This window comes from Chelonoidis abingdonii, chromosome 5 (genome assembly GCF_003597395.2).
Source record: "Chelonoidis abingdonii isolate Lonesome George chromosome 5, CheloAbing_2.0, whole genome shotgun sequence".
NCBI classification, from domain to species: domain Eukaryota; kingdom Metazoa; phylum Chordata; order Testudines; family Testudinidae; genus Chelonoidis; species Chelonoidis abingdonii.
The window spans coordinates 72168493-72187963 of NC_133773.1; the positions used below are offsets into that span (position 1 = coordinate 72168493).

Here is a 19471-nt window from a genome sequence, read left to right on the forward strand (position 1 = left end):
GATTTCACCCTATGTCTGCACAATACAAACAAACCAATGGTGTTTATATAAATAAAAACAATAGACATCCCATTATAGCACTAACTACACCTCAGTTATTGGTTTCAGATACTTGTTTGTAAAACTGGGTGCAAATAAAACCATTCCTATTTCTCCAAAAAGGACGTTGACTGAGAGAACAGCCTTTATTGTGAAAGATGCCAATGATCTGGAGGTTTTGACATTTTAAGCACAAAAGCAAATGTCCAAACACATGTCTTTATGTTGCAGACATCAGTGTCTTGAAAGAAGCAGTTAGATTCTCTCATAATATTAAAGTTTAACATAATTTTGTTTGTATCAATTACCTAAACCTTTTAAAGTATATGAGAATTGTTATATAATCCAAGAAAAACAGTAATTCAAGGTGAAAGCTAACAGCTTTCTGCACACCCCACTGCTCTTCATTATGACACGTTTTGGATCAATTCATTCTGTAATATGCCATAGGCCAGAACATACAAGACCCTGAACATCTTCAGTAATATGTTCACCATCCTCAACTCCCATCTGACTTTAGTTTGCTTACCATGTAACAGTAATAATAATGATGAATATATAAAACACTCTCACGGAGACCAGAGAACTGTGCAACAGTTAAAATAAAAGAAACAATTAAAACATCATAAAACAAAAAACAAGAGAGAACATATTTTTAAAAAGAAGAAAGGTCAAGGGAATGGCTAATACAAGAGACAAAAAATGCGATCAACATAGGAAAACCCACTGGGAAAGAAAAATTTTCATTTATTTATGTAAGTTAGATAAGAGAGGGGGTAAGTAGGCATCCTGGGACAGCAAATACCACAGGCTAAAGGCCATCAGAAAGACTTTGTCATAAGCTGATCTGAATGTGATGGTAGAAATTGACTGGTGTTAGAGAAGACACACCCACCTGGCCAAAGCTCATGAATATCTCTCTAATACAGACAGATACACTTCTCAATTAGAGCAGGTTAATATAGCTCATTATTTATTTGACGGAAAGGCTGAAAACACCTCAAAAGCAAATGTTAGGGAAAATACAAGTACTCCAAATGTGCTAAGTTTGAAGTTTACAATTATGTAGTTAGCTCTAAGATGCGCCTGGATATACAATTAGTAGCTGTGGCCAAGATTTTCTATCTTTCATAGGCAGGAAGGTGATATCTTTTCTTGTAGACGGTCTCTTCACTACAATTATCCTTGTTTTTCTCCCCTCAAGATCTAACTACAACAACACACTCTGTGTGGATTGACACATTAGAACTATTCAGAATTTAAACTAGTGTAAAATGTAGGAACCTACTTGTTACAGAAGGATATGCTTAGTTTCTGGGGGTTAAGGCACTGGACTGGGAAAAAACAATTACTCATCTTTGTGAAACTGTTGTTCTTCGAGATGTGTTGTTCATGTCCATTCCATCAGGTGTGTGCACGCTCACGTGCACGATAGCGGGAAGATTTTTCCCCTAGCAGCATCAGTTGGCCTGGCGTCCCCTAGAGCCGTGCCTTCCTGGCGCTCAATATAGAGCCCTGTCGACCTGTGCGCTCCCCTACCCCAGTTCCTTCTTGACGGCTACTCAGGCAGAGAGGTAGTAGAGTGGGTATTGGAATGGACATGTACAACATATCTCAAAGAATAAGGGTTACAAGAAGTTGAGAAACTGGTTTTTTTCCCCCTTCGAATGCATGTTCATGTCGATTCCAATTAGGTGACTCACAAACCCAAATTTAGGTGGTGAGATCGGAGTCGTCCACTGATTGGAGTACTGCTCGTTCGAAGACCGCATAGTGTCTGGCCTGCTGGATAATCGCATAGTGCATGACGAAAGTATGGATGGAGGGCCAAGTCACTGCTCTGCAGATTTCATGAGTGGCAACTTGCACAAGGAACACTTTTGATGAAGCCTATGCCATGGTGGAGTGTGCAGTGATCAGAGGTGCGGGAAACCCTACCAGGTGGTGGCACTCATGAATACAGGACGCTATCCATGACAAGATGCGTTGTGATGATACCGGCAGAACTTTCACTCTGTCCACCACAGCCACGAATAAAAAAAAACGGTTACCAACCTTTTCATAACTGTTATTCTTCAAGATGTGTTTTTCACGTCCATTACACATTAAGTGTGCGCAATCCGCATGCACGGACGTCGGAAACGTTTCCCCTTAGTGGCTCCTGTCAGGGGAGCCCCGCCAGAGTGGTGCCTTCTGCTGGTGCCTATATACCCCTGCCAACCTGACCCCCCTTCGGTTCCTTCTTGCCGGAGACTCTGACAGAAGGGAAGGAGGGTGGGAAGTACAATGGATGTGAACAACACGTCTTGAAGAACAAAAGTTATGAAAAGGTAGGTAACAGTTTTTTCTTCTTCGAGTGATTGTTCACGTCCTTTACACATTAGGTGACTCACAAGCTTACTATAGGAGGAGGATAGGAATCATGGAACACTTGACTGAAGCACAGTCCTCCCGACCGCCGCGTCCTCTCTGGCCTGGTGATGGACTGCGTAGTGGGCTGTGAATATGTGCATCGACGACCAGGTGGCTGCTTCACAGATCTCCTGGAGTGGAACCAGTGCCAGGAAAGCTGCTGAGGACACTTGAGCCCTAGTTGAGTGAGCTGTGATCGCCGGGGCTGGCACTTGGGTGAACTCATAGCACATGCAGATGCAGTCCACAATCCATGACAACTGCGCCGAGACAGGGAATCCTTTCATTTTTGCCGCAATGACGATGAACAACTGCGTCAACTTGTGGAAAGCACTAGTTTGCTCCAGATAGAACGCCAAGGCCCTACAGACATTCAGAGTATGGAGGCTATGGTGACTTGGGTCCATGTGCGGCAAACAAATGACCTGTCCCATATGAAATTGTGAGACTACTTTAAGGAGAAATTTAGGGTGTGGCCTAAGTTGCACTTATAAAAAAACTGTATAAGGGGGCTCCGAGGTGAGGGCCTTCAACTCGGACACCCTTCATGCGGACGTAATGGCCACCAAAAACGCCACCTTCCAGGAGAGATGAGTGAAAAAGAAAGAGGCTAGGGGCTTGAAAGGGGATCCCCACGAGCTTGATCAGACCAGGTTAAGGTTCCAGGGAGGGACCGGAGGGCATGAGTAGGGAAACACCCTCTCCAGCCCTTTCAGAAACTGGGCTACCATAGGGTTGGAAAATAAAGAATGCCCCAACTACCCCAGGTGGAACACCAAAATGGCAGCCAAATGTACTCTAATTGAGGAGGGGGCGAGATCTTGATGTTTAAGGTACTGCAGGTATTCCAGGATAACTGGAACGGAGGCCTGAAGTGGCTGTATATGCTTTGGTTCACAGTGGGAGGAGAACCTCTTTCACTTAGCGAGGTATGTCGCCCTCGTGGAAGGTTTCCTACTGCTGAGGAGAATATGTCCCACCTAAAGAGAGCACTGGCTCTCCATCACATTCAACCACAGAGTTTTCACGCCATGAGATGCAGAGACTGCAGGTTTGGGTGGAGCAGGCGCTCACGGTCCTCTGTGATGAGATCTTGGTGCAGGGACAGGGCAATCGGGTCGGCTACTGACAGCTCCAGCAAAGTCATAAAGCAATGTTGGCGGGGCCAAGCTGGGGCGATGAGAATCATTACCGCCTTGTCTCTGTGAACTTTGAGGAGAACTCTGTGGATGAGCGGGAGCAGTGGAAAGGCATGCTTCAGGCTCCTGCTCCAAGGGATCGCAAAGGCATCTGCGACCGAGCCCGGACTGTGGTTTTGGAAAGAGCAAAACTGTGGGCATTGACTGTTGTCCATGGTGGCACGGAGGTTCATTTGGGGAAAACCCCACTACTGGAAGATTGATTGCAAGACATCCGGTCTCATCGACCATTCGTGCATGCGGTACAACCTGCTGAGGTGGTCTGCCAGTTTTTTCCACTCCACCAGGAGGTATGACGCTATGAGGTGTACTGAGCAGGCTATACAAAAGTCCCATAGGAGAAGGGCCTCTCGACAGAGAGGAGAGGATCAGGCTCTGCCCTGCTTGTTTATGTAGAACATGGCGGTAGTGTTGTCTGTCAGAACTGTCACGCTGTGACCTCCTAAAGCAGTATGAAAGGTTTGGCAGGCTAGGCGAACCACCCCGAACGCCTTTACATTGATGTGGAGCAACATTGTCTCTTTGGACCACAGGCCTTGTATCCGAAGGTCCCTCAAGTGCGCTCCCCAGCCAAGGTATGACACTTCTGCCACCAGCGTCAGTGTAGGTTGTGGTGCATCGAAGGGGGTCCCTTCACGAACTACCTGCTGGTTGAGCCACCAACGCAGGGAGTCCAACACCTGGGCAGGGATTACCACCACAAGGTCTAAGAGATCTCTGCCTAGGCAGTACGACCGGATTTGCCACAATTGCAAAGTCTTGAGCCATAGTCGAGCATGTTTGACTACGTGGGTGCATGTCGCCATGTGTCCTAGGCAGGCAGCATCTGGCTGTGGTTGTGGGGAACCTCAGCACTGAGGCTATGGCACACTGGATGGCCAGAAATCTAGATTCTTGGAGGCTCACTCATGCCTGTACCGAATCCAAGACTGCCCCAATGAACTCCAGCCTTAGCATAGGTATCAAGGAGGACTTGGGCGTGTTAACTAGAAGGTATAGCCTGCAGAATACATCCAGTGCCACCGCCACACAGGAATGGACTTCCTCCTCAGACCAACCCGCGAGAAGCCAGTCGTCTAGGTACGAGTATACTCAAATTCTCCTTTTTCATAGAAAGCCTACCACTACCAACATACATTTCGTGAATGTGGGGGTGGGGGGCTGCTGCCAGGCCAAAGGATAGGACTGTAAACTGGTAATGGTGCTGGTTTATGGTGAACCACAGGAACTGCCGGTGAGCAGGATGAATAGCGGCATGAAAGTACGCATTTTTCATGTCGAGGGCAGCGTACCAATCCCTTGGATCCAGAGACAGAATAATAGTGCCTAGGGTGACCATGCGGAAGCGGACTTTGACTAAGAATTTGTTGAGTCCATGCAGGTCTAAAATGGGTCGAAGACCCCCCTTTGCTTTGGGAATAGGAAAATAATGTGAGTAAAACCCTTTCCCCCTTAGATCGCGCGAGACCTCTTCCACTTCCCCCACCTAGAGGAGCTTCTGTACCTGCATAAGGAGTTGCTCATGAGAGGGGTCCCTGAAGAGGGATGGGGAAGTGGGGTGGGAGGGAAGGAAAGAGGAGAACTGAAGCATGTATCCCACTTGTACTGTGCGTAAGACCCAACGGTCCGGTGTTATACAGGACCACGCACGGTAGAACCAGGACAAGCGGTTCATGAAACATAGGGAAAGATTCGGTAACTGGCTTGGTATGCTGTCCTTGAGCGCTCCTTCAAAACCCTTGCTTGTTGGCAGGTTGCAGCTTGCCCTGGCCCTGGCCTTGGCTAGGCGTGTTGTTCTGCTTCCATCTGTTGTCTCTACCTCTCCTATGATATGGCTCTTGCCTAGGGCGGGGCTGGTATTGTCTTTGCTGAGGCAGCTGGGGCTTGAAAGGCTTCCTTTGAGTCACCAGGGTTTGCACTGCCAACAACTTGAGGGTTACCCGGGAGTCTTTGAGGCTATGCAGCCTGGCATCCGTTTGGCCCGAAAAGAGACCAGACCCTTCGAAGGGGAGGTCCTGAAGGGTATTCTGGACCTCTGGCGGAAGGCCTGAAGCCATGCCGAGCACCTCATCACCACTCCTGAGGTGATTGTTCTGGCTGCTGCATCTGCCGAGTCAAGAGAGGCCTGCAGAGAGGTCTTGGCTACCACCTGTCCTTCATCCACGGGGGCCACAAAACTCATGCTGAGAGCCCTGGGGCAAGAATTCTTTAAATTTGGAAACTGCCATCCAGGAATTAAAACTGTGTCTGTTCAGGATCACTTGCTGGTTCACAATCCTCAACTGGAGGCCCCTAGAAGAACAGATCTTCCTGCAAAATGGGTCTAGATGTTTAGACTCCTTGGCCTTAGGAGCTGGGGCTTGCTGACCATGTTGTTCCCGTTCATTGACTGCTGAGACGACCAGCGAACAGGGGGCCAGGAGACAAAAGAGAAAGTCGTATCCCTTGGAAGGGGCAAAGTACTTCTGCTCTACACCTTTTGCTGTTGGCATGCTAGAGGCCGGGGTTTGCCAGATCGTCTTGTAGTTGGACTGGATCGTCTTTATGAGAGGGAATGCAATTCTGGAGGGGCCCTCGGGGCTTAAGATGTCCACCATAGGATCCTCCTGCTCTACTGCTTCCTCCGCCTGTAGGCCCAAGTTCTGGGCAACCTTGCGGAGCAGCTCCTGGTGCACTCTGTGGTCAATTGGAGGAGGCCCCGACACCGTGGTGCTCACCACGGCTTCATCTGGGGATGACGAAGAGGTGAGGGCCTTCTGCATCTTGTCTTCCAGCCCTTCTTGTCCTTCCTTGCATGCTGGGGGCCCCTCCGGGTCCTGCCTGACAGACTGCCTCCGGGACGGCGCTGGGCTCAGTGCTGCTTCTGCTCTCCTGTGTTCCAGAGAAGCAACTGATGGTCTGGATACCGTGGCCTCCTTGGGCACGGAGGGGTGTCTGTGCGGGGACCAAGACCGATGCACCGAATAGCCACATCTCAAGGCTCTGGAGGAGGGCCCCTGCTGTTGGTGATAGGTCCATGGTGTCCAAAAGGGCCACTGCTCTGGCGGGCCCCATTGGGGATCCCATGGGGCTTGGGGCTCCCTGCTTGCTGGTGCCCTGTGGGCAGAGCTGGAGCGGCCTAAGTCCACCTCGAATTCCAAGGACACCGACCTGGAAGGCCAAGGTAGTGCCATAGAACGGTGCCGCTGGAAAGCTGGAGAACGGCTCCTTGCCGACTGGGACCAGTACTCCAGGGACTGGGATCGTTGGCTTCTGCTCGGACCTGGGGACTTCCATCATGTGTCACCTCAAAGCCAGCCCGGCGATGGCACTGGGGAACAGTGCCCTGGCAGGGCTGGTGCCATACGCTGGCTGGGATCTGGTGCCCTCGAGTCCCACTGGGTCAGAGGCAATTGAGAATCCGCAGAGGCCAGGCTCGACCGGGATCGACACCAGGAGCGATGCCGGGGTGGTGACCTTGATCGGCGCACCATTGCCGGCTTGCCTCTTGATGGCACTCTAGAAGACGGTGCCGGAGACTTCTTTTTGGCAGGGAAGGGGCTTGCTGTCGACAACTGGATGAGGTTCTTTGCTGCCTCAAACGTCTGGTGTGGAGGGCTGTTCTAGGAGCTCTTTCAGCCCTTTCTCTGCACTCAAGGTGCTTAGCCTGAGGCTCAACGGGCTCTTTGGCTCTGGAGCCACCAGAGCCAGAGCACATCCTGGGGCAGCATTTCCCTTTTGAGCGCTCATTTGCTTGGATGGTACCGGCTCCTTATCCGGGGGATGCCCTTGGCTTGTAGGCTGGCCTTTCCACCGTGCCAGTGAGGTCGAATGGTGCCAGGGTTTTTCTTGTTGCCTCGGTGCAGCATGTTTGTTTGCAGTGCCCCACTGGTGCCGGATCAGGAACTGATGCCGGGGCACTCTGCACCGAGGATGCCAGCACCGAGGCTAGATGGCCCAAGGCTGAAGGTTGCAGCGCAGCCTCCATGAGTAGCTGATTGAGGTGGAAGTCTCTTTCTTAGTCTTTAGCTGCCTTACAGATCTTGTAGCGTTCTGTCTGATGCGATTCCCCTAGGCAACGAAGACACGAGTCATGAGGGTCACTAATCGGCACAGGCTTGCGGTACATGGGGCAAGCCTTAAAGCCTTGGGCCTGCGGCATGCCCCGCAGCTCAGGGCTGGTGCTGGAGACAACTTCCAACACCTAAACAAAGAAACCTTAACTATCTATTATTAAGAAGTGCTAACTACTGATAACTATACTAAGGGACACTCACAAGCAAGAGATAGAGAGCCGTTCCAACACTGCCATGGATGGTAAGAAGGAAGTGAAGGGAGATCGGGTCGGCAGGGGTATATATGCACCAGCATGAGGCGCCACTCTGGCAGCGCGCCCCTGCCGCCCCAACGGGAGCCGCTAAGGGAAAAAGTTTCTAACGTCCATGCACGTGGCGCGCGCACATCTAATGCCTAATGGATGTGAACAATCACTCGAAGAACTGGACCGATTTGCTGAATGGTTTTGTTCCCTCAGTGTAAAAGGCAAGTGTCCTGCAGACATCCAGAGAGTAGAGTCTCTGTTCCCTGCCACTAGTATGAAGCTTAGAGTAGAAGACGGGGAGAAAAATGTCCTGGTTAATGTGAAACTGACACAACCTTTGGGAGGAAAGCAGGATGAGGTCTGAGTTGAACCTTACAGAACACAGTGTAGGGAGGCTCTGACATTAGGGCCCTATGCTCAAATACCCTCCTGGCTGAGGTTATCGCTACCAGGAACATCATCTTGTAAGAGAGGTACAGCAGGGACTGCCACCAATGGTTCAAAGGGTGGCCCCATGAACCTAGAGAGGATCAGGTTGAGGAGGTCCCAGGTGGGGACAGGCTGACTGACGTGAAGGTACAGTCTGTCGAGTCCTTTTAAAAATCAGCTGGCCATCGGGTTAGTAAACACTGAGTGGCCCTTGCACCCAGATAGAAGGCCGATATGGCGGCTAAGTGCACCCTTATTGAAGGCAACGAAAGCCCCTTGCGGCTTCAGATAGAGGAGGCAGCCCAGAATGAGCAGCACTGAGGCTAGAGTGGGGAACAAATGGTGCTGCGCCAACCGGATTGAAAATTTCTTCCACTTGGCAAGGTAGGTGGCTCTCATAGAAGATTTCCTGCTGCCAAAGAGGACTGGTCTGACCTGGTCTGACCAGGAAATTCCATCGGGTTCAACCATGGAGCTTCCACACCATGAGGTGAAGCGAGTCGAAGTCTGGATGTTGAAGACAACCATGATCTTGCATCAGAAGGTCTGGGAAGAGTAGAAGGGCTTCCAAGGACATGGCTAGGAGAGATGTGTACCAGTGCTGTTGGGGCCAAATCTGTTGCTATCAATATGACCTGAGCTCCTTCCCTCCAGATCTTGAGAAGTACCTTCTGAACAAGTGGTATGGATGGAAAGATGTAAAAGAGATGGCCTCCCCATGAAAGGAGGAACGTGTCCACTCTGGAGCCCAGGCTGTGATTCTGGAAGGAGCAGAACTGCTGGCACTTCTTGTTGTATCGCATGGCAAACAGGTCTATCTAGGGAAAGCCCCACATCTGGAAGATTGAGACCATGATGTCTGAGCGAAGGGACCACTCATAGGCAGGAAACAACCTGCTGAGGTAGTCTTAAAGCTCTTTCTGTACCCCGGGGAGGTATGACGCTTCCAGGCATATTGAATGTTTCACACAGAAGTCCCAGAGCATGAGGGCTTCCTGGCACAGGGGAGAGGAGCATGCGCCCCCAGTTTGTTGATGTGGAACATTGTGTTTCAGTTATGATAGACAATACAACAGCAATGTCCTATTAAGTTTTCAAAGAAGGTCTGCAAGCACATTGCTCTCAGCTCTCCAACACTGATGTGGAAAGCCAGGTCTGCCTGAGACCAGAGGCCTTGGGCCCTGCAGTCTCCCAGATGAGCTCCCTGAGCCAAATCTGATGCGTCCATCACTAGCAACAGAGAAGGCCGCAGAGCGGCGAAGGGAGCCTCTGAGCACATTTCCTCAGGGTTGAGCCACCACAGAAGGGAGTCGATGACTAGATGAGGCAGTGTCATGATCCTGTCCAAGCTGTCCCAGCCTGGGCAATACACTGGCGTGAGCCACAACTGAAGAGGTCAAAGCCTGAGTCTGGCATGCTGCACCATGTAGGTACAGCCAGCCATGCGTCCGAAAAGCTACAGGCAGTTTCTTGCTGTGGTGGTGGGAAACTGTGGTGGCTTGAATGATATGTCAGGGCCTGAAACCTTGTTTGCGGCAGGTATGCCCTGGCTTGGATCAAGTCCAGTACTGATCCTATAAACTCTAGCCTCTGGACAGGGGACAGAGTCAATTTTCCTTTGTTCAGAAGGTGACCCAGGTTGTTGAAGGTGACTCTGATGAATCTGACCTGATCCTCCACTTGGGTCTTGGAGAGGTCCTTGATCAGCCAGTTGTCCAGGTACGGAAACACCTGTATCTGTTGCATGTGCAAGAATGCGGCGATGACTGCCATGCACTTTGTGAAAACTCGAGGTGCTGCTGACAGGCAAAATGGAAGGACTAGAAACTGGTAATGTGTACCATTCACTATGAAACTTAGGTACGTCCTGTGGGGCTGAGTGATTGTTATATGGAAATATGCATCCTTCAAGTCAAGGGCGGTATACCAGTCTGCTGGTTCCAGTGATGGGATGATTGAGGCCGAAGAGACCATGCAAAACTTGAGTTTCTTCACGAACTTGTTGAGTTCTCGCAGGTCCAAGATGGGCCTGAGGCTGCCTTTGGCTTTCGGTATAAGGAAAAAAAAAAATAAAAACCCGTGATCCTGAGGAATCTCCTCTACTGCCCTCAGAGATAGGGGCAACTGCACCTACTGGATACAAACCTGCTTGTGAGAAGTGTCCCTGAAGAGGGACAGGGAAGGTGGATAGAAGGGCAGGAGAGTACCTAATTAGATGGAGTATCCAGTCTCTACTGTGCAGAGCACTCAACAGTCTGAGGTGATACGGGACCATGCACGATAGAAAGGGGATAGTCAGGATGAGAAGGTAAGGCAGGATGGATCCAGCTGAGGATCTGGTGCACCATCCTTAACGGCACCTTCGAAAGGCCATCAGAGGGTGGTTTAGATTAGTCAGAGCCCTGGCCTAAGGATGGGTGCAGTTGCCTTCTGCCATTCCTGTTCCTCCTCCATGAGCTGTCCTGATGGTTCTGCAGCTGGTAGAACTGTGAAGGAGGTTGTGGCCTAAAATGTTTATGCTGCGTAGCCGGAGTACGGAGGCCCAGTGATTTGAGAATGGCTCTTGAATCCTTCAGGCTCTGCAGCCTTTTATTGGTCTTTTCAGAAAATAGAACCGAAGGGGAGGTCCTGAATCATTTGTTGGCGCTCATATGGCAAGCATGAGACTTGGAGCCAGGAGCCCCACCTCATAGCTATGCCTGTGGCCATCACACGAGTAGCTGCATCCGTTGCGGCTTGTAGCAAAGCCCTGGAAATGAGTTTCCCTTCCTCCACGAGAGCTGAAAACTTGGAGAAGGAGTCCTGCGGCAACAGCTCTGTAAAATTAGCCATTGCCCTGCATGTGTTGAAGCAGTACCTGCTGACAAGGACCTGCTGACTTGATATGCGCAGCTGTAAGCCTCCAGTGGAGTAGACCTTTCTCTCATAAAGGTCAAGCCTTTTCTCCTCCTGATTCATCGGGGAGGGTCCCTGGAAGCCCTGACGCTCACGTTGGTTGGCAGCATTGACCACAAGAGAGTCGAGTGTGGGATGCGTGTATAAATGCTCACAACCCTTGGACGGCATGAAGCAGCATCTTTCATTGCTCTTAGCCATAGGGGCAACAAGGCTGTGATCTGCCAGAGAGTTTTCGTGGTATCAGAGATTATCTTTATGAGGGGTAGGGCAATACGAGCAGGTCTGGAGGGGGCGAGAATGTCCATCATTGGATTTGCATCCTCCACTACCTCCTGTGCCTGAATGCCCATTCGCAACAATTGCGGCAGAACCCTGTTGTCCTCCTGGGCTGGGGCTGTCGCCATGTCATCAGCGCTGATGTCATCCTCAACGCCGGAATAGCCGTCGATGCCAGAGTCTATGCCAGTGCCAGAGTCGACACTGTCGCCAGTGCCAGGGCTACCAGGATCCCCGAGCCCGGCTGCACCGGAGGCATTGAGATGATAGAGCAGGGTGGTAATGAGCCTACCCCCCGACCCTGCCAGTGTCAGTGGTACTGGTGGGGGTACAAACAAGACCAAGGCCACTGCCGTCACCCTGGAATTGAGACCCTTGGCTGAGACCTTTGTTTTGATGAAAAGCTCAGGGAGTCCAAAAGGGCCATTGTGCTGGGGGCTGCCACTAGGCCACGGTGCCAGGAGGTGGACCATCTGCTCCTACTCCTCCGGGACTGATAGCCCAACTTTGAAGTGTCTGAAAATGATGACTTCAGGGGAGCGGCACTTCTGGGCACTGAGCTTTCGCACCAAGTGCTCGAGGATCAGTGTGGCTAGTGAATGTGCTCCAGTGCCAGGAAGTGGCGCGCCAGCGTCAGAGATCAGCGGGCCATCATAGCAGGCTTTCCTCTTGAAGGAGCCTGGGGAATGACTGGTGCCAACAACCTGCCCCATCTGGAAGGAGAGAATGGTGCTGAGAGGTAAAGCAGTTCTTGGGCCGCCTCAAATGCCTCAGGTGTCGAAGGGAGGTGCAGCTCATGGCTCAGGCTTGGTGAGCGAGGAGGGACCGGACTCAAGCGCCCTTCCACGAGGGCAGGACTCGGCGCGACCGTCACCAGTAGAGCAGCACTAGAATGGCCCGACACAGTTCTCACAGCAGCAGACTCCTTAGGCCTAGAAGAGGGAGAGTGACCCCTCTTCAGCCTCTTCTTCTTTTCTGGCGGCACGGTGCCTGCATGCGGCATGTGAGCTGTGAGTGGAGCCGGGACAGTGCCGTAAGTCCTTATCGTTACCCAGCACCAGTGCTCATGCTGATGGTGCGGAGAGCTCCACACAGAGGAGGAGGTACTTGGTGGACCCAGGGTTTGACAGGGGGAGGAGTGCTGCCTCCATTACCAGGACCTTCAGGTGCTGCTCTCTATATTTTATAGTCCTGGGCCAAAAGATCTTACAAATGGCACAACGATCCTTCTGATGGCCCTCTCCTAAACACTTTAGGCACGAGATGACGATTGCTTCTGGGCATACTTGCCGCAGGCTTTGAAGCCTGGAGCATCACCAGCATGCCCCAGAGTCGGAAGAGCGTAGGAGGGGATTCCCCCCCACCAAAGGAAACTTATCTAACACTAACGAATTATTAACTATTAATGAACAATGGAAAACTAACGGAGAACAATGTAAGAAACTGCTAAATGCCCCAGTCGAGACAAGAGCACAGGGAAGTTCCAGCTAACCATCACTGGTGGTAAGAAGGAACTGACGGGGGGTGGCAGATCGACAGGGCTCTATATTGAGCACCATGAAGGTACGACTCTAGGGGGCGCCCAGGCCAACCTGACAGATGCTTCTAGGGGAAAAATTTTCTGGTTACCGTGCACGTGATTGGAACTGACATGAACAAGCAATCGAACAAGAACTAGGAGTTACACTGTTCTGCCACATTCTGTGTAACTTTATGCGAATTACTTAACCTATGCCTCAGTTTCCCTGTCTGTAAAATAGAGATAATACTCACAGGGGTATTGAAAAGCTAAGTTCTTGAATGAATGTGAACTGCTCAAATACTACAGTGGTGAGTATCATAGAAAAACTAATGTATAAATAAATGAAATTATGCAGTGATGTGGGCCCAGCTCCCAGCTGAGTCACAGACTTCCTCTTTGTACTTAGGCACATCACTTAACCTCTCATTTCCGTACCTGTAATATGGAAATAACATTTATTTTCTCCCACTCTCTGTCTTGTCTATGTAGACTCTAAAGTCTTCACAGCAAGGAGTATGTTTTACTATGTATACATACTGGCTTAGCACAATGGGACCTTCATGTCAATTGAGATCTCCTGGCACTTCTGCAATACAAACAATTATTATTACACCAGTGCTCCATAGCCTGTACTGGTTGCATTATGATTTTTTGATGGAATTTCAGGTGTTGGCTTTGTCCTTTGAAGTCTTAACTGGTTGGGGCCTATATACCCAAGAAACCACCTCTCTCCCTGTTTAAACTTACCACATTTGCAACCAGCGTCAATCTCAGCTCCCAGATCTGAAAGAGATTTCAGGCTGTTTTACATAAAGGGTTCTCAACTTTGAAATTCACACCCTTGTTTGGTCCACAATAGCCTAAATTTGCTGACCTTCAATAATGCTCATTTACTTTGTTGTGGTGGGGCATTAAGGAGAAAGGCAAGCTTATTTTATACCTGATTCTTTCATTTTTTCTATTTTGTGAGCAAGTGTTGGTTGGAAAGGACCAGGTGCCTCGCAGGACACACAAGAAGGCAAAGTCCCTGCCTCAAAGGGTTTACAATGTAATATTAAATGTGATATAATGAACAAAGGCAACAAACAGTGGGGAGAGAAAATGGTGAGGATGCACATTCATTACATCAGCAAATTTATGAGGTTACTCAGTTTACTCTTGTACATATATTGGATTAATATCATATGTTTCAGAATTATCATCAGCATTTGCAGATTTAGAAAGACATATTTCTATTTAAAGTACTTTTCTTATAAGGCTTATTATAGGATGGCACAACTTTACTCACCTCAACATACGAAATGGGAAATATCCCTATCTTGTCAGCCAGCATTCCTTCAGCCCAGTTTTCATCTACTCGGCGAATCACAGTTAGCACATCGTCCTGTACACACATGAAGTAATTATGTCTCAGCTCAAATAAAGCTTTTCATTTAATTTCTCTCCACAACACAAGCATCATCAGACAAAGGGGTACATTAAGAAGAATTCTACAGCAGGAGCTTCATTTTCACAATGTGAGCCTGCAGTTTTTGGAACCAAAATAACTTCCAGTAGAGCTTCCTCATCTTGGTTAAGTCCTGCACAGCAGCCCAAGAACTAATCTCAGTCAGTTATTTTGGCTTCTCCTGAACAACAAACTGCCTGCTCTGCCAACTCTAGTGTATTCCATCAATCCCTGAATTGAATCTCAAACTCCTCTTACTTATAAGCTAGCTTGTTGCCTTCTGTTCCCAGCTGTGGCTTTTCTATTCATGTAAGAACATTAGCAAACTTAGAAAGCATAACTGACATCTCCATTGAAATACAGAGTTTTAGTTTTAAGCATGGCTGCAAAGAAGGTGTTATTTGCTCATTAAACTTATTTTGCCCTAGAAACATCATTAACTTACATTTCATTGAAAGACTCAGAAATGCAAGGAAACACTTGTACTAATATAAAATTGAAGATTACAAACAATGCACACACTACTTAAAAATCAAAGCTGCAATGCACTATAATAACTAGGCTGATTATCCTTAGGAACACTAACATTTTGTTCAGTAAACGCTATTTTCTGTTCACATGTAGTTGCACTGGTCTCGTAAGAAGGAGAGCTGAATATTTAAGGCCTCCTGCTTTTATAGTTTCAGGTGCTCTTTGCATTTTTAATAGTTGAGGGCTGTAAAGACATCTAACTAGTTCACATGTCTGATCTTGTAACGTTTTTTGTGCTGCCTGGCAAAATTAATGTACTATAAATTTGTAGGTAACTGAAAAACACAGTCCCAAGCTATGGTTAAGTGTCTTTTAAGAGTACTCTTCATAATCCTGGTATTCCTATTAAAACTCCACATCATTTCATACCTTCTAAGACAGAAAAATAACTCAAATAGGAACAAAAAAAAAATTTGACTCTTTTCCAAAAGGCAATTTTTATTCTTATGTAGTGACACAAAGCTTGCCATTAGTATTAAAAATGTCCTGGATTAAATGAAAACTTGACAAATAGTATGAACTCTGACAACTAAAAATAAGTGAAAGTTTCCTCTGGACTAGAAATGCTTTAAACTCACAATTCAGACTCTCCCAAATTCAGAATGCATATTAAAGCAGTTAAAAAAGATGCGCTCTCAATTTCAACGGTGAAATCCTGAGAGGGGAAACAATGTCTGTGGTTTAAGTGAGGAAAAAGTGATATATATTGAAGAAATGTCCTGTGAACTTACATATCCTTGGCTTCTAAACATATCAGAGCTATCGAAGAATGTATAGGCTAGACTTTTAGAACAGAAACAATAAGATATTCTAAGTCAATGAATAATTATTCAAACAACATCCTTTCTTTTTTAAGTCATTTCTACATGTTTTTACCTTTGAAAATGGCAAACAGTCTTTGTCTGCTTCCTTGTCTTTCACTTCAAAGTCATAAAGTGCTTTGCACTGAGGCGGAGGTTGAGGTAAAGGTTTAATAATCTGAACGAAGTTGGTAGGAAAAAAGCCATGGACCCCACTGACTTCTCCGTGGTACCAATTTTCATCCACTTGCCGACGTAAAATGATGATGTCACCCTTATTGAATTTAAGATCTCCAGGTTCTTTTCCCTCATAGGTATACAATGCTTTGGCACATGGTAACTGAGGTATACCCTAAAGAAGAAAAATACTAAAATTAGTATTTTATCTGTAAATAGGTGTGATAATGCTATCCAAATATCTGAAAAGTGTTTTGAGATTGATAGATGAAAAGAATTATATAATAAAGCACAATTTATTATCTACAATAAAACCATGGCCAATTTTCACACTACTGATTCTAACAGAATTTCAATATGCTACGTTAAAGAGTTAAATCTTCTAGCATAATGAGTTTGAGGGAAAAATGTAACTTATCCCTCACCAAAAAGTATGGTTAATATACAAATCTTTTTTTTTTTTTGCTAAGAATTCAGCACCAAAGCAGCTTGCAGTGAATCAGAGTCATTAACAGCCAGTACTCTGAAGATTAGAAATAATAATGAGTTTTCAAAGACTCACAGACACACAATTTGGCCAGAATTTTACAAAATAAATAAAGCAAGTATTTTTGTTTGCAGGCAACTAATGTGAATCTGTCCAGCACTAAAGCAGAACATTTAACATTAGATTTGTTACCCTGCAGCTGGATTTACTTCTTCTCTTGACCGAATTCACACAGCAATTATGAGTTTGATGTGTGTTCATTCTATACATTTAAGAGTTTTTAAAAACATGATTTTGTAACAGGACACTTTTTTCAGGGCAAAATCCATTTGAACAAACAAAATCACAAATTCACTGGCATGCACAGTATAATATAGGATATTTCAGACAATTGTATTTCAGCATTATTGGGTTAATGCAAAAAAATGTGGAAAGCCTGCATGCACTTATCTGAAAAAACTGTCACTAACCTGAAGCCACTCCAAAATCTTTTTGAATTTCATAGACTTATAGAACTGAAGGGCTGCAAGGGGCCTTGAGAGGTCACCTAATCCTTTCCACTGTGCTAAGGGAGGACCCTGCAGACCTAGACTTGACAGGTGTTTGTTAACCTGTTCCTAAAAACCTCCAATGATGGCAAATGGCAAATATTCCTCTCCTCCCCATCTCTCCCCTCCTGCCCTCCCACTCAACAGTGGTTATGCTGAAATCATGTCTTGGTAATTGCAACTGACTCATTAACTTAACATTATTTAATTGATTGCTCAGGATATTGGAACTATGAATCATATATTATAGAGTGTATCATAAAGGCTAATGCAAATTAATCTGCAATCAAACATCTGGCTATGTTTTTTGGATGATGCTCCTTTTCAATGAAACTCAAAGACTTAGTGGGCCAGTTTGTAATCAAGTTTCTCAAAAGGTGGTTTCCCACATTGGATAAAATGGATTCTACTCTATACTTTCAAAAAGAACAAAGTTCAATTAACTAAGTTCCTGTTCTCACTCTGACAGTCAGTGATTAAGGATAAATGGTTAAACGACTCGGAAGAGTAATAAAGCAAATGCCTTTTCCTTCTGTAACAGCTGAAGGATAAAGTCAGAACAATTGATTTTGATTGCACAGCACTATTCCTTTGAGTATAAGATATCAACTGCCCACCAGGGCACTATATCGAGATTCCTCTCATTTGGATGATCTGAGATCCAAGTCATGGCTGAGGCCTTTTTGGCCTCTGCCTTTAACAGCCTTTACCAACTGCTGCCCTCCCTCTAAACTCTCAGAGGTTGTTCATCAGGCTACAGAGCTCTGAAGATCTGCTGAGACAGAGTTTGCATTTCACTGAGTCTTTCACTTCGCTAAACATGAAAGGAGGGCTTAAGAAGAAAAATCTCTGCAGTCTACCCATACATTTGCAGCTGACATTTACCCCTAGCAGCAACAATGAAAATAGTCTTAAAATGCACTTTAATTTTTTTTTTTAAGATACTGTACCTAATACAGGTTTCTTACGGTTATTGCCTCAGTTTTTTTTTAAACAACAATATCTGAATTTCTATACTATAGTTTATATTATACAAACTATTTTAATTATTTTTAACCAAGACAGTAAAATGGACATTACATGTACCCAAGCCTCTAAAGCAAAAGAAAAAAAAGTAATCTAAGACAACACATAAATACAAACAGCAACTTTACGACATCATAAAAAGACTCCTATCATATGCTATTTGCATTTGTTATGTATTGTCTGAGAGAGAGATTAAGTATAAAATCTTGAATAGTAAAACCTCTCTGGCAGAGGCTACCTCTCCAACCTCATATATTTTGTCTATGGACCCTACAGGTTCACAGATTTTCCACTTTTATATTTACCCCATCTTTCTTAAGTCACCTTATCTTTACCTTTACTCTTAGCTACCATTTTAAAATTGATAATCGGTAATTGTATGTTTCTTTCATAACTTTAAAGCAAGCTATTCTCAAAACTTTGTCAGTATAATAATTAGAGGTGTGATTTTTATGGCATTTCTATATGGGCAAAATCCCCAGTGTAGGTGCAGTTATAACAATATAAAACTGGTTTTGTCAGTATAGATTGTTTCACTTGGTGAAGCAAAATAAGCCATACTGGCAAAAGCAGTATATTTCTGGTATAAACTGTGTCTCCAGTAGGAAGTTTTACCAGTATTGCCATACCAGTAGAGCTATACCAGCAAACCTGTTCTAGCATAGACCCGGCCTTAGTGACTCCTTCCTACCCACACTATCTTGCTCAGGTGAACCTGAAACTTTGTCTCTAGCTCAGGGGTGGGAAAAAATTTTGACCCGAGGGCCACATCTGGGTGGGGAAATTGCATGCAGGGCCATGAATGTAGGGCTAGGGCAGGGGGATGGGGTGCAGGAGTGAGAGGTGTGGGACAGGGTGCGGGATGGAGTGCGGTGTGCAGGAAGGGGCTCAAGGCAAGGGGATCAGGTACAGGAGGGGTACTGGGCGTAAGGGGGGCTCAGGGCAAAGGGTTGGGGCACAAGAGGTGCCATGTGCGGTGGGGGCTCAGGGCAGGAGGTTGAGGTGCAGGAGAGGCTCAGGGCATGGGGCTGGGGTACAGGAGGGATTCAGGGTGCAGGCTCCAGCTCGGCATTGCTTACCTGGAGTGGCTCCAAGTTGGCAGCAGCGCTTCCAGAAGCGGCTGCCACCATGTCCCTGCAGCCCCTACGGGGAAGGAGAGGGCGCAAAGGGTTCTGCGTGCTGCCCTTGCATGCAAGTACCTCCCCTGAAGCTCCCAATGGCCGCAGTTCCCCATTCCTGGCCAATGATCACCAAACAAAAATTTGGCAAAGAGTGGGGAAAAGTCATGAAAGGTTTGTGAATATTTTCCCCATGTTTTTAACCAGTTCTACAGAAATGTGTAGGAGTCTTAAGGAGTGCAAATTTCTTTGGACACAACTT

General features: G+C 47.0%; 1 protein-coding gene across 1 annotated transcript in view; it reads right to left on the reverse strand.

Annotated features, from left to right (window-relative positions):
- SH3RF1 (SH3 domain containing ring finger 1) overlaps window positions 1-19471 on the reverse strand; it is a 164969-nt gene that overhangs the window by 76493 nt on the left and 69005 nt on the right. Inside the window, exons 3-4 of the mRNA XM_032803656.2 lie at window positions 15930-16205; window positions 14364-14459 (exon numbers count right to left, since the gene is read on the reverse strand). Coding sequence (XP_032659547.1) covers window positions 14364-14459; window positions 15930-16205 — 372 coding nt within the window. The remainder of the gene's footprint in view (window positions 1-14363; window positions 14460-15929; window positions 16206-19471) is intronic.